Here is a 15,599-nt window from a genome sequence, read left to right as displayed (position 1 = left end):
ATGGTTTCCAACTCAAGGGACAGCCCAGAAAACACACTCCCTCCCCCTTCTCTCTCTCCTGCACAGAGCAAACTCGAAACCAAAGTGACTGATGAACTAGAATTACAGGTGTCAGGGCTGCCTCTAGGTCCCAGCTCACAGAGGACCAACGCCAGGCTGATATTATGTACAAAAGTCTTTATTGAAGTATAATTTCCATTTTAAAGCCAGAGCGTGCAACCCTACGTCTAGACTCTAGATCGGCGAAGTCCTATCTGAATCACTTCCCCTTCCGCACCAGTTTAAGATCCTAGCCCTGCTCCACCTTCTGCGCTGTTCTCTCCTCCTCTGGGTCCTCCTGCCCTCTGGGGCATTGCCCTTCCTGGACTCTTCCGACGCTGAGTTGCTTAGCTCCTCCCCCTGCCTCCGGCGTGCTTTAGGACCCGGTTCCCAATCCTCACTCTCTGCTGTCCCGCGCTCCTGTACATTTGAACTTGCCTCTCGCGCCAACCCAGTGACCTTTCTCCTAACCGTTACACTACTTCTGTCACTGCTTCCCTCTTCCGGGACACTAGCCGGATCTGACCTCCCCTCCGTTGTATGACTCTCCGAGGGAGGCGTGGTCAGCTCTGCCTTGTCTTCTCTCCCTGGTGGGGGAAGTACTGGTCCCGATGCCTGGGACCCTTCCCCCCCCACTCTGCTCTGGTGGGGAAGCTGGTCCTGATTTCCAACTACTACTCTGGGAGTCCCTGCTCCCCCCTTGCTCCTGGGGCGTTCCCCTTGGGACCCCCCTACCCCTGGCCACTGGCGCTCCCTTCTGTGAATCTTCCGATTCACTGGAGAGGCTCATGGAATCCCTCGGACCACTGTCTCCTCCTACACTGCCCTCGGATTCCTCCCCCTCGCTCTCCATCTCCCATCTTCCCTGTGCCTCTGCTCCTGAGCCCCTGACAACAGGTATACCAACATTTACTATGGTTAATTTCTAATTTGTTATTTCAGTGCTTTTATACCACATTCATTTTTTAAAAAAAGAGACTACAAGAGGAACTTACGTGCATTTTCCCCTCCAAAAATTAAGGGGAAATGTGTGTGCGTCTTATGGAGCGATAGCAATGCAAAGCCTCCGGAGCGCAGTGGGAGCGCTCCCACCAAGACTCTCCTGGCTTCAGTGAAAGGAACCCGAAGGCTCCAGAGTGCAGCAGGAACTCCCACTGCGCTCCGGAGGCTTCGGGTTGCCTTCTGCTTAAGCCTGGAGAGCGAGAGGGGTCGGTGCGCACCGCCCCCTCTCGTTCTCCAGATAGCTGTCTGAAGCCTCCGGAGTGCAGCGGGAGCTCCTGCTGCACTCCAGAGGCTTCAGGTTGCCTTCACTGAAGCCTGGAGAGCGAGAGGGGTCGGTGCGCTCCGGAGGCTTCGGGTTCCTTTCACTGAAGGGTAGGTGCGAAAGGAACCTACCCTTCAGCTAAGGCGAAGCGCCCCTTCAGCTAAGCGGGAGGAGAAATGGAAGGGGCTCCGTTTCTCCTGCCGCTTCGCTGAAGGGGCACTGCGCAGAGAGGGGGAGATTTTTTTTTCTTGTTCTCCCCCTCTAAAACAAGGTGCGTTCTATGGTCGGGTGTGTCCTATAGAGCAAAAAATATGGTAATCAAAATTAAATGCTGCATATAAAAAAGACAAAACATCAAAAACCCATAAAATAAGATTCTACTCACTCATTACCCACACGAATTCCACATCCACTTTCTCTCAGTAGTCCTGCATGCACACCCACCCACAAAAAGCCTCTGTACCTACAATGCTAGCTCAAAACCATGGTCTCTTAGCACACCTAGAACCCTGCTCCAAATTTCAGCTTATAGAAGTAGGATATGAAACAGATTTGAAGGGTATCTTACCAGAACCATCACCTTTTTAAAAACAAAAATGTAACAGTAACCTTGCCAAAAGGTAGAAGATACAGTCTCTCTCGTTTTCAAAAGCAAGAATCCCTCTCTGCTTCCTTCACCAATTTCACAAGAGCAAGTCAACATGGACGAACTGCAGGCATTTATTTTACGGTGATGGCAAAAGCTAAGCAGAATGCAATGGACCAGCCTCTTTAGGGAATGCACTTAGGAAAGACAGTCAAAGGGCCCAAGGGCATTTAAAGAATGTTTTCCACAGAGATGTAAGTAGGAGGCAGAACCAAAGGAGCTTGCCGTCTACTTGAAGGCCCAAGAAAGAGGTACCAGAAATCCAGTGTCAACCAGACTAGCTTGCAATCACCTATGCATTAAGAATAAGAACGTATCTTTAATGCATAGGAGTGATCTTTCTCTGCTCTTTTATTACCTAGCAAGATTTTCTGGTGTGTGGATGCCTGTGTGTGTACTTTTGAATTCTTGTTTTCATTCCCTTGTGTCTTGTTTTTTACCATTTTCCTGCTTGGATCTCATTTGGCTTCACAGCCAACCTGTTGCTTGAGAAGATGCCCATCACCAGCTTGTGATCCTGTCAAAACTGCATTGACTGGGGAGGGGGGTGAGGCAGACCTCACCTTTTCAATGGCTGGCACAAACTGCTTTGGGATATTCGTTCCGACTGTCTTGTCAACGAATTCCACCTTGGTGTAGTCTTCTTCCTCCAGTGGCTCTAAATAGCCTATCACTTTGCCATACTGGCCTGCTCCACCAGACTGCCTTTTATGAGTGAAGTCGAACCTGTGAAAAGACATAAACTCAGCAAAAAGAAAAGAAGGGAAGCAATGCCTATTCATTTTGCTCAGCACACATGCATAGCTCAAATCCTGGTCTTTAGATCTACAGGAAAGCACACAACGTTCTCACCTGGGTGCTGGCTCAAACCTAACAAATGGCCAGAACTTCCCCGTCCCCATATAATCTCTTGTAGAGGACTTTATGGAAGAACCACAACCCAAACAAGCTTCTACAGAAGGGATGAGAAACCCCAGCCCTGTCTCCTCCTCCACAACACTCCCCAGGCCACATGTGTCATTGGCCTTGCTTCACACCTCCCTTGAGCGTTTGTGCCTGGCTGGAATGTGTCCTTGGAACTCTGGTAATGCTTCTTGCTTGCCTGCCTCAAAGGCGGAAAGATCAGGTCTGCAAGTGTATATCGAAACTAGCATACAGTACTATAGCCCTAAATGGCCTCGGCCCAGTATACCTGAAGGAGTGTCTCCACCCCCATCGTTCTGCCCAGACGCTGAGGTCCAGCGCCGAGGGCCTTCTGGTTGTTCCCTCACTGCGAGGTTACAGGCCACCAGGCAGAGGGCCTTCTCGGTAGTGGCGCCCACCCTGTGGAACGCCCTCCCATCAGATGTCAAAGAGATAAACAACTACCTGACATTCAGAAGACATCTTAAGGCAGCCCTGTTTAGGGAAGTTTTTAATGTGTGACATATTAGTGTATTTTTGGTCTTTGTGGAAGCCGCCCAGAGTGGCTGGGGAAACCCAGCCAGATGGGCAGGGTACAAATAATAAATAATAATTATTAATTATTATTGCAAAATTCATATTCATTATTTTGCCCGCACTGGCATGTGAACCCCCTGGAAGGCTGACCCAGAAGGGAGTGTAGACCTTGGGTTGAGAAAGATTCCTCCTCCCTCTATAACCAGACCATTTCCATGGTGGTCTTTTTTGGAGCCTCTCCAGATATGGAAGCAGCAACTGGGAGGCTCCATGCGAGAGTCCTGTTCATACTGACATTTCCCCTGTTCGATACCTAGCACAAGTTGGAATTGGCATGCAGAGTAAGTGGCCAGTCCACATGTCTCTGCTCTTCAAAGCAAAGGGCCTTACACTGCCATGGTGACTCAGCCTGCCTAAAATCAGTCCCTCTGCACTCCGATTTGGCACAGGAACATGCATCTTATTGGGACAGGATGCATCTTATTACTCTCTGGGCCAGTCGAATGCTCAGTCTCCAAGTTCCACTGCATTTTAGAAAGGAGTCTTGAGAGGAAGGCCAGCCCAGAACACTTTGCTGCTGCAGGTGACAGCCAAAGATATGAAAGGAAGAAGAAGAAGAAGAAGAAGAAGAAGAAGAAGAAGAAGAAGAAGAAGAAGAGGAGATTTGATATCCCACTTTATCACTGCCCTAAGGAGTCTCAAAGTGGCTAACAATCTCTTTTCCCTTCCTCCCCCACAACACTCTGTGAGGTGAGTGAGGCTGAGACTTCAGAGAAGTGTGACTAGCCCAAGGTCACCCAGCAGCTGCATGTGGAGGAGCGGAGACGCGAACCCGGTTCACCAGATTACGAGTCCACCGCTCTTAACCACTACACCACACTGGTACCCCTTTCTTGGCATCGAGTGAAGGGGACACAAGCAATTTTCCAGCTGATATGATTGGCGCTTCTTTTGAAGCCCTGGCTGACCTCTGGAACATCCAAACAGCTGGGACTGAGTGCCCTCTCCCACTTTGCTGTCACCGCAAATGAGGTGTTTTGGCTGAAGTGTGTTTTTGTACCTTAGTTAGTCAAATGAGTATTAATTTATGCTAATTTATGCAGACTTCATCCTGAAATAAAGAATAGTTGTGGGAAGAAAACCTTATTTGTGGTTGTTTCCAATGAGGCATGCACATATTTTAGTAGGCACCCTCTTGCTATCAGCATCGCTCCCTCCTGTGTGAGAGTAACAGAGGAGTGCATTTTCTATGAGCCCTGAGTGGTGCTGCCAGACCGTCTCCATTATGTCCTAGTAAAGCTGCAATCCTAACCCCATTTATCTGGGAATAAGCCCTGTTGAAGTAAATGGGATTTATTTCTGAATAGACATGGTTAAGATTGCACTGCAAATATGTCCTATTGGCTAGGGCCAGCAGCTAAAACAAAAATGATTGCTAATCAGGATCAGCATCTGTTCACTGTTGAAAATGAGATGATAATGCTGCATTTAACTTTCCAGAATTTTTTATTGTATTGTTGCATATTTGTATGATTTTCTTGGCTGCTCAAAGAACTCTATGGGGTGGGGTGGCCTGACCTATATACAGTGGTGCCTCAGGCTACAAACTCAACTTGTTCCAGAGGTCTGTTCTTAACCCAAAACCGTTCTTAACCTGAGGCGCGCTTTCACTAATGGGCCTCCCGCTGCTGCCGTGCCGCCAGCGCACGATTTCTGTTCCCATCCTGGGGCAAAGTTCGCAACTCAGAGAAACTACTTCCAGGTTAGCGGAGTTTGTAACCCGAAGCGTTTGCAACCCAAGGTACCATTGTATATAAAAAACAAATAGAAAGTACTAAACTAGTTCCTTTGTGTGCAGACTGCATTTGCTGGTTATTTTTGACAGCTCAACCTTTTCTACTTCCAGTGGTAACAACAACAGCCCTTTATAGGAAACACAGCAGAAGTTCAGGACTTTATCACTGTAGCAATTTGGCAGCAATGTCCTCTTCCGCCCCCCAAAAAGGGAAAAAACAAAGCCCAAAGTTCATGTTCTTTCAAACTACAGTGGTGTGTGATGTATTTATTTAGTTTTGTAAAGCCTTCCATGGTAAGGTAAAGATAAAGGGACCCCTGACCATTAGGTCCAGTTGTAGCCAACTCTGGGGTTGCGGCGCTCATCTCGCTTTATTGGCCGAGGGAGCCGGCATACAGCTTCCAGATCATGTGGCTGGCATGACTAAGCCGCTTCTGACAAACCAGAGCAGTGCACGGAAACGCTGTTTGCCTTCCCGCCAGAGTGGTACCTATTTATCTACTTGCACTTTGATGTGCTTTCGAACTGCTAGATCGGCAGGAGCAGGGACTGAGCAACGGGAGCTCACCCCATCGCAGGGATTCGAACCGCCGACCTTCTGATCGGCAAGTCCTAGGCTCTGTAGTTTAACCCACAGCACCACCCGCATCCCCGCCTTCCATGGTAGGAATAGAGAAATAAACTGTCCAGTACATTGGTACCTCGGGTTAAGTACTTAATTCGTTCTGGGGGTCTGTTCTTAACCTGAAACTGTTCATAACCTGAAGCACCACTTTAGCTAATGGGGCCTCCTGCTGCTGCTGCGCCGCCGGAGCACGATTTCTGTTCTCATCTTGAAGCAAAGTTCTTAACCTGAGGTACTATTTCTGGGTTAGCAGAGTCTGTAACCTGAAGCGTCTGTAACCCGAGGTACCACTGTATTTTAGTCTGCTACTTAATATCATTATTTTTCTTATATTGGTTCTCCAGCTTCCTTTGTAATTAACTCTTTACAGGGCTGAAGAATTGTGTTCCTTTTGTATTCTTACAAAGATTAATAAACCTAGTTTGTTTGCTTTTTAAGCCTCTCACCCCACAGCTGCCCCAAACTCTATGGCTATTTCTTATTTCAGAACACTTCGGCTGCCGAGTTCATATTCCAGACGGGAAGCCATCTAGAGGCACAAAAAGGGATGGTGATGCTCCATACGGCATCGGAAGAAGCAGGCTGCAAGCTTTTGGAGTAAATCACCTTCATCCCAGTCCTAAACACACCTACTTGCTCCCTGGGAAGCATCGCGTTTTTGAAGCTGCGCAATTACGAACGATCCTCCTGATTTCAGCGGGGTTTTATTCGGACGTCATTCTCGACCTCTGCCAAAATCCCTTGGCTGCGGTCCCGGGAATCCCATGAACTCCCAAGTAAACATGCACAGATCGTCCTGTTTGTCCTGAGCGGCCCGATATATACACGGATCTTTGGAATTTTGACCTAATGGTTCATTTCCAAGCGCCCCCATCTCGACTCTCTTCCTTCTAGCTTCGCCGCGCAGGATCCACCCCCGGCCCAGATGTGGAGCCCGGGCGGGCAGATCTTGCGCCTCTGCGCCCCAGCAGCCCCCGCTCGGCTCGCCCTCTTCCTCCTCCTCCTCCTGCCGCCGCCGCTTCCTGGTTCTCTCCCGCCGGCGGCGCAAGAAACCCCATTGTGCGCGGCGGCCGCTGCTGCTGCTGCAGCCACCGCCCAGGCCCAGGCCCAGCCCCGCCGCCGGGCCCCCCTTCCCGCTCCGCCAGGGAGGAGCGAGCGGCGCCGAGGCCTCTCCGAGCGAGCCTCCGCGCGCCCCGGAGCCGGCCCCATGGAGATCCCCCCGTCGCACTACCCGGCCACGCGAGCCGCCGGCGTGGTCGAGAACTACATCAACTACCAGCACGGCAGCCCCAGCAAGATCTTCGGCGTGCGGGAAGTGCGCCAAGCCAGCCGAGAGGTAAGCGGGGCCGGGAAGGCGCGGGCGCAGAGGCGCTGCTTTCCAGCGCGCACGCTTCCCTGGGAAACAAAAACACACACCCAGCAAACCTATGGCACCCTAAATGCTACCGCAGGGCTCTTTCTTGGTTTCGCTGCTGCAAAAGGCTGCAGCAAAAGTCGCGCTCCCCAGATTTAACTTGGAAGAAAGGCCCGTCTAACGTGGCGGGAGCTGCTTGCAAGTCCATCTGCAAAGCATCTGGGCGCCTAAATAAAAAGGCGCTTGCAGAGTCTCCGCCGCTTTCTCCTCCTCTGAGCAACTTCTCTGCAAAGCTCGATTCCTAAAAGGGTTCGAGGCTGAAGACGCCAATCACTGCAGAGGGAGCAAGCGCGCGCACAACACCCTCTTCCCCAGCTCTGCTACTTTTTAATCCAGGCGAGCGGGGCTCATCCTGGCCCGCGAGAAGCGACACTTTTCTTTTCAACAAGGCGCACAAAGAGACCAGGGGCTGCGCCCCAAGCGATCGCCATGATCGGCAACGACAACAGTTGTTGCTATAGCTTTCTCCTCCCTTTGTGCGCCACGTGGTCCAGCAGCGGCAAAGCACCTGCCCCATCGATCGGTAAAAAAACGAAGTCCACAGAGTTATCTCGCCTATTCAAGGCGGAGTAAACTCGTTGCCTTAACCCTTCTTGTTCCAGGCTTGCCTCTAATGCCAGTCTCCCATGGGCGGAGGGGGGGGTTAGAATCTATCACTGCTGCATTATAGGGATAAGTTGCAGAACCAGTTGCAATAAAAACAAATAGAAAGCCTGGTTGATCCTGGCAACTGTTTGCTGTCCACAAATAAGAGCGCTAACCTTTCCGAAACAGGCACACACCTGCAGAACCCCACCCCAAATCGTAGCTGCTAGAAAATGCCCCAGAAGTGTCTTTTGGACGCTTAGCTGCAATACAAGAATTCTCAACGCGTCCTAAGCATGTTACATCCGTTCCAAAGTATAACGGTGCTTTTTATCCACCTTTCATCTCAGCAAATGTTCTAAATAATGGGGTACTTCGAGGCAGCCGGACACTGCTTTTAAACACTGGGCACTAGCTAAAGTTAAGCATTTTTTTACACCTTGCTGATTTCAGCAAGGGAGTGTTAAGCTTACCTACTGAGATCAATGGGATTTAAACATGCTTGGCCTTTAAAAAAAATACCTTCCACAACAAGTTAACTGTTTGTTTTTGATACGGATACTGAATACATAAAGAATACCCTCATATTGTTAGGGTCCCTGGCAAGTCCTCTGAAGTCTAAGTAAGATAAACAACATGTACTCTCTTTGTAATTCAGGAAATTCCAGGTGTTGGGCACAAATATCGCCTGAAGTTTGCAATGGAAGAAGAACTTCAGAAAGTAAGTCCTGCTCCTTTGTTTGTTGTTAGTTGGGATTCATTTATGGCAAACCTCAAGAGGGTACAGAGTAGACTGTATCACTGCCTGTATGATTCTTGAATGAGATTTCTCTAGCCATGAACCACCTGGAAACCACTTCAAAAAGCTGAGGGCTGGTTCTAGGACAAGTCGACAGCACCACATTCTTAGGCCTCCTGGGCACCCTGGTCCTAAATTCATTTATCAAGATGCTGCCAGGAGCCTAAAACGTTCATGCAACACGCAAGAAAAAGCAGAACAGGTTCCTGGCAGAACTTTGGGTTATCACCTCAAAATGAAAATCTGAGACTATTGCTGGTTTAGAGATTCATATTCATCACTCTGCATGTATGAATCAGCCATTACAAACATGTGTCATCATGTGTCACATCAGTCTTCAAAGGGGTAAGAAATCAAGTGATGTACAGACTTGGAAGAGACCTTAAGGACCACCCTGCCAACATGGGAGCCCCACGACCACATTACAATAAGGAACTGCATGCAAGCCACTTATTTGTAGCAAAAGCATTCATTGCTTCTAGAATGTAAAATTTCAGAATTTATTTTAACCCTTAAAAAAATTGGTACCTGACCTAATGGATCTGGTACCCTCTGACGGAATATCTAAGCAAAGGCTCCTGCTGTTTTTGCCTAACGCTTCACATCACCAAGGAGCAGACAGCACCTCAGCTCAAATCACCCATCGCAGCAGGAGTGGGGAACCTTTTTCGCCCCAAGGGCCGCAATCCCTCCTGGGTAACCTTCTGAGGGCCACATGCAAAAGTGGGTGGAGCAATGAATGCAAATTTTACCCCTGTATATTAGGCAAGTTTCAACACAAACTCACATACAGCCCTCTCTGTTCAGACAATCAAGAGGCATTATCAGAGTTCAAAGACACATTTGAGCAAGGCAAAAACACTTTTTTTCGGGGGCGGGGGGCGGGTTTAAGCAAGATGAGAGGTGCTGCCCAAGGAGAGTTCTGATGGCAAAACAGAAAGATCTATGCCTGAAGTTCCCTACCCCTGCACTATAGGATGATGCCACAACAGGGGGAGATGCAATGTTCAATAGCAGAGCAACTGAAGAAAAGGGGAAGAGAGATAATACACATAACACTTCCCTTGAATAGAGAGCAATATACAATTATTCTGAGCAAGGATTTAGGTAAGAGAAGGATATGGATATTCTAACAGTAATGATGGCTATTTTGGTTAGGTGATATTGGTAAACAAGGGCGAAGCAAAATGTGTTTATCATTAGAATAGCAAGCTCCTTCCAATGAAGTTTTTAAACTTGTCCGATTATTTCTCCAACAGGGCAGTCCTGTGAACTGCACCGCTGAAATCCTGTATCATCACGGCGACCCACATGTTGCTCCCGAAGTGCATTATACAGTGGAAGGGGAGTTCGGGACAAATACAGAGGAAGCAGACAACAAGTTTTACAACAGACTCAAGAACCTGCCAGACCTATTAGAGGCACAAAATCTTCCAGGTTAAATTTAAAAAAAAAAAAATGCAACTTGAAATTACCTTTATGAATGAGGTGTCAGTGTTGAACTTAAGGTTTTGAAGTAATTGGTAAATGTTGCCTGCAACAAAATGTTGCAGCTTCTCCTCCCTCCTAACAGGCATGCTTCAGTTTCGAATTCCATCCAGCCGTTTCCTCTACCCCCCCCCCCAACATTATGTATGGAGTATGCTCAGACATTAGGCCACTGTGATTTTTTGCTCCCTTTTGAAAAGGGTTTTTTGTTCCCTGAGCATGCTGTTGTTTTCTTTGTTTCTCAGTAACTCCATTTTGGTTGCCACTCATGCTATTAGGAGGGAGTGGATGCTTGAATACATGTCCCACAGCTTTTCTTTAGTTAAGGTACAGGCAAAGAAAATGGGGCTCAAGGACCAGTTCTTTACTCCAGTCCCACTTACGATGAAAGCAGCAAAGGGCCAAGACAAAAAGTCTTGGTAGACCAGCTGAAGTTCCTATGTTGGTTGCCCCTGCTTTAAAGCAACGGCAACTAGATCTTAAACAATGTAAAAGCGGAATGACCACTCGTGGGATTCAGCTACTGTATCAGATTACAAATAAAGTTCTCAGAAATACAGCTCGTTGCCATGTAAATGGGTGACTTGAGATGGTCAAGCAAGCTGATCAGCCGGAGACTGGAATGTGTCTGCAACAAGTAGCAAACTACACAGAGCAGTGTTATAGTACATTTAGTGTGTGCAACAGATCTCTGGTGCAGAATTTGGAGAGCCACCGCTTTCATTTTCAATAAAGCAGGTGTAGTATCTCTATAGCCACAAATACGGTAACAGGTTTGCGGGACCCACATACAGTGGACGCTCGGGTTGCGAATGTGTTTGCAACCTGCAGCAGCGCATCTGCGGACGCATGGGTTGCGATTTGGTGTTTCTGCGCATGTGCAAAACGTGATTTAGTGCTTCTGTGCATGCGCAACCACTGAAACCCAGAAGTAACCTGTTCCGGTACTTCCGGGTTTCAGCAGGTCCGTAACCCAAAAAAACCCAACCTGAAGCGTCTGTAACCCGAGGTATGCCTGTATTTCCAACAAATGTATGCATGCCTTCTGCAGCTATGAGTCCCTTGCCCATGGTTCCTAGTCAGGATGGGCCAACTCACACAGTCCTGTTATTCCCAAACATAGGTAAAAGGTAAAGGTACCCCTGCCCGTACGGGCCAGTCTTGCCAGACTCTAGGGTTGTGCGCTCATCTCACTCTAGAGGCCGGGAGCCAGCGCTGTCCGCAGACACTTCCGGGTCACGTGGCCAGCGTGATAAGCTGCATCTGGTGAGCCAGCGCAGCACACGGAACGCCGTTTACCTTCCCGCTGGTAAGCGGTCCCTATTTATCTACTTGCACCCGGGGGTGCTTTCGAACTGCTAGGTTGGCAGGCGCTGGGACCGAACGACGGGAGCTCACCCCGCCGCGGGGATTCGAACCGTCGACCATACGATCGGCAAGTCCTAGGCGCTGAGGTTTTACCCACAGCGCCACCCGCACTATATTCCCAAACATAGCTCTGCCTTTTTTCCTGCCACTGGTTGCCAAACAGAAATCCAAGTTCTGGATGAAAGGTGGAGTATTCAGATTGTGCAAAGTTGAGACACCTTTAATGAACTTTTTTTGGGCGGAATTACTTTTTTTTAAAAAACTATACTTGCTTAATACATTCCCAGTTCGATTCAAGCTATTTGTTTCTGTTGCCAGACAATTTTGGAAATGTCTCTGAAGAAATGAAGCCTGTTCGGCACTTAGCCTGGGTTGCCTGTGGTTACGTAATATGGCAGAATTCGACAGAAGACACTTGGTACAAAATGGCAAAAGTGCAAAGTGTCAAGCAAGTGGTAAGTGAATGGATCAAAGAGGGGAGTCTAGACCGCTAATAGTGCTAATCCGCTAAGCTGTCAATGGGCTTGCTTTGCAAGACGAAAAAACCGCTAGACGAAGAGAATCGCGGAACGGATTATTTTTGTCTTGCGAGGCACCACTGTACTTGCCTAAGAAAGTCTGACATATTCTTAATAAGAATGATTTATACCCTGCTTCTCCATTTTGGCTTAATTTTTGTTAAATAAATCAGGACATGGTGTAATATAATAATATGTCAAGTGTGGTTGTTCCTCTGAAGTTGTATTTACCTAATTTTAAGGCCTGCTGTTATTATATCCTGATATGTAAAACCACAGAATCCCCCCCCCCTTTTACTTCCTCTTTAAAGGGAAACTCTTCTGTCCAGTTCTCCTGACCAAGCCCTAAAGGATTTCAGGTCAGAAGAACCCAGAAGTACACCATAGTGTCTCCATAGTGATTTAATACTAAGACAAAAACAAGCAATGAGTCAGTTCTAAACCCATTAAATTGTTTATGGAAACGAGAGCATTCCTTCTTATAAGAATAGAATCCCTTTTCAGAATTAAGGAACGGCAGAGTTTTAAATGATGGGTCTTTGCCTTCTGGATGTTAAAGGGAAGCAAGGAAGGAAACCTAGTTCCCTCCTGGTAGTTCAAGTTCTTCAGTGTTTCCACGCTCACTGAACAACATTTGAAAGTGGCTAGCTGTACATGGGTGGCAGCCGTACTTACTAAAGTCAGGGTATGGTTTTCCCCTCTTTTGTTGGTTGCAGAAAAGGAGTGATGATTACCTGGAATTTTCCTATGTGGTTCTGATCCATGATATTGTCTCCCAGGTAAGTAACAGAATTGTAAAGCAAATAAAGGAAAGGGCGGGGGGAGAAAAGAGGACCTTTCCTGCAAAAAGCAATCCTGGAACAGTGATTACTACAGGATCAGGCTGGTAGGACAGGAAGGAGCAACTCAAGGGCCCCAAAGCTCTTCACAGGCTTGTACCAGGATAGCCAATGGAGGGCCCTGCATTTAATATGGGACTCCCAACTCCCATGGATGATGGCACTTGTAGATGAACAATACCTGGGAGGTCACGACATCGGGTATCCCTAGGCTTTACTAAGAGCCTCCTGTGCAGTCTGCAGAGTACAGCAGAGCAAGGGATAGAGACAGTCTGAAAAGCAAGGCACTGCCAACCTTCATGGTTAGGCACAGGTCTCGGCACTGCTTCAGAACCAGGACTAAGACCCATGATATGGAGCAACAGGATTTACCTTTCTCAGAATCTGTATTCATTTAAAACACAAATGCACACACAGACTCAAGCTCAAGATACTTCTGGCCACAAATATAAGACTGGAAGGGTGTTGTCAGTGCCTGCTGCACTCTCAGAAGTTAGATTTCCAGAGGTAAGGAATAGACCCATTGGGCAAAGGGGTTTGCAGGGGATTTTTGGACTAGATGACCCTTGGGGTCCCTTCCCACTCTACAATTCTATAAGCAGACTTTGCAAAAGTGCAGGATTCCACCAAATGAGATTTTTTAAAAGCAAATGTTCATAAACTATACGGGTCACAGAATGCATGGTGCAGAATTTGCGTTGCCTGTTAAGGTTGCAACTTTTGTCCCACTGATACAGGTTTCTATTCGCCAGCCATCTGATCTGCAGTAATTAGCATCAGTTCACTCCTACCATGAAAGCTTCACTTCCCGAATTCTACAAGCCAGCCTTCCACTAAAGGCAGAGGATAAGGCTAGGCTGTGTCCACCTCCACCCTAGCCGATTAACCAACCCTACTTACCTAGATTACAGTATGCATTTATTTATTTAATGTGCAGAGGACACAAACACACACAGCCCTGACTATATCCTAGCTTGAAGCGCCCTGTCCCTTTAGCTGTGTTTTCCTAACTTTACTAGCTGAGCACTACAAGAAAAATCAGCTCTAGGCAGTCCGAACCCTCAAAACAGCACACGGGGGAGAAGAGGGGAGATTGTTCAATATAGCAAGCAGAAATTCCACCCAGAGGTTCTGTCATTAGAAGGCTCCTTCTGTCAGAGGAAGGCTTTGGATTCAAACCGTGACCCCTCCCAGATTAACCCCAACTGTGCCATAAGTAGAGAACAGGAGTAAACAAAATGCCCACGTCCATCTCGTGGGTGGGTGCCTATTCAGCAAATCATTCTAGATCCCCCAACTACGCAAAAGCGCATGCTACACAGGAAGGCAAATATTAGCCAATCTGACATCAGATATGTAAACTTGTTGATCCACCACATTGCAATTGTACATACCTGCACACAAATCACTTTTCATCTAGTGACACCCCTTATGTACTACAAATGCCTTGTATTGCATATCTTGTGTCTCCCCCTCCTACCCACCCCAGCTTCTCTCATTTAGATTAAGGTGCAGGAACCAGAATGGTTATATAAGAATGCCAGAAGTACAAAGGAAGTCCACAGGAGGATATAAACCAGGGGTTGGCAACCAAAGGCCCATGGGCCGGTAGCGGCCCACAAGGCTTGTCTAACCGGCTCATGGCGACCCCTGCTGCCCCCTGCCACCAGCTCTTACCAGCGTGGTGCGGGCACCAACTTCCGGGTTGATGGCGCCTGTGCACATGCGCAACGGTGTTCCTCCAACCTGGAAGAGCGTGCATGTACACACGCTCCAGCCCATCCTCCAATGGACAGAGTGTCAACCGGCCCATCCTCAGATAAGGTTGCCGACCTCTGATATAAACCTTATTCCCAAGTATCATGAGAACAAAATTTGTGGATGGTGATCTAGTGAGGCTGCTGTCTATTGAACACTTCTGGTTGCATGGTTCCCTATGTGCATGAATTGGGCAAAGAGCATGCCTATATTACAGGTTTGAAAAGTCAGCCTTGAAACAACACTGCATGAAACAGTAAGGTGCAGGGGAACTACCTGGCAATATTTCAGTGAAACAATTATCTCCTTTTCCTGCCATCCACATTCTTGATTACCTTGCTATATGAGAGTCACTGCACTTTGTTAAGAATTTCAGAGTTGGAAAAAGGAGGAGGAATGAAATGTGACCTGGCCCGAAGTTACTAGATAGGAAAAGAATGTGATTTTCCAGATATGCAGAGATAACAATGCTGCTCCTTGGTTTCTCTAATACCCTGGCTGTTCTAACGTTTGGGCTTTTTTCTTTTTTGTAATCCACAGGAGATTATTCCTTGGCACATGCAAGTTTTATGGAACCCACAGCATGGAGTTAAAGTCACACGGAATAGCCGTCAGCCAAAACGTGCGGCACAGGATTAGTGGCCACAACTTTGACCCTACTACAGGGGTACCTTGGTTCCCGAACGGCTGAGTTGCCAAACAAATTGGCAAACCAGTGTTCTGGTTTGTGAACGTTTTTTGGAAGCCGAATGTCCAACACGGCTTCCAACTGAGTGCTGGAAGCTCCTGCAGCCATTCGGAAGCCACAGCTTGGTTTTCATGGATTGAAATGCATTTCACAGTTGAAATGGATGGATGCCCGAAACAGATTAAGTTTGAGAACCAAGGTACCACTGTATTAGAGGTTGTTCAGATGTCTTTAAAACAACTTCGTACAGCTAGAGGAAGGGCTATAAAATAGGCTTACGCAGGTTCAGAAACCCCTACATGTATAAGGACCAATGCAAATTATTTCCTGGCC

At 47.8% G+C, this 15,599-nt stretch overlaps 2 protein-coding genes across 2 annotated transcripts in view; one reads left to right on the top strand and one right to left on the bottom strand.

The window, feature by feature from the left end:
- Positions 1-15,599, bottom strand: part of GFM1 (G elongation factor mitochondrial 1) — a 42,382-nt gene that overhangs the window by 4,408 nt on the left and 22,375 nt on the right. Inside the window, exon 14 of the mRNA XM_081862396.1 lies at positions 2,513-2,675. Within this exon, the coding sequence (XP_081718522.1) occupies positions 2,513-2,675 (163 nt within the window). The remainder of the gene's footprint in view (positions 1-2,512; positions 2,676-15,599) is intronic.
- Positions 6,457-15,392, top strand: LOC309342295 (latexin-like). The gene is made up of 6 exons (XM_081862796.1): positions 6,457-7,145; positions 8,467-8,529; positions 9,867-10,044; positions 11,782-11,918; positions 12,698-12,760; positions 15,119-15,392. The coding sequence occupies exons 1-6, from the start codon at positions 6,735-6,737 to the stop codon at positions 15,215-15,217; spliced, it is 951 nt and encodes a 316-aa protein (XP_081718922.1). The 5' UTR covers positions 6,457-6,734; the 3' UTR covers positions 15,218-15,392.

Source organism: Podarcis erhardii, assembly GCF_964252035.2.
Source record: "Podarcis erhardii genome assembly, chromosome: 5".
Classification (NCBI taxonomy): Eukaryota; Metazoa; Chordata; class Lepidosauria; order Squamata; family Lacertidae; genus Podarcis; species Podarcis erhardii.
This window is presented reverse-complemented; position numbering and strand designations above follow the sequence as displayed.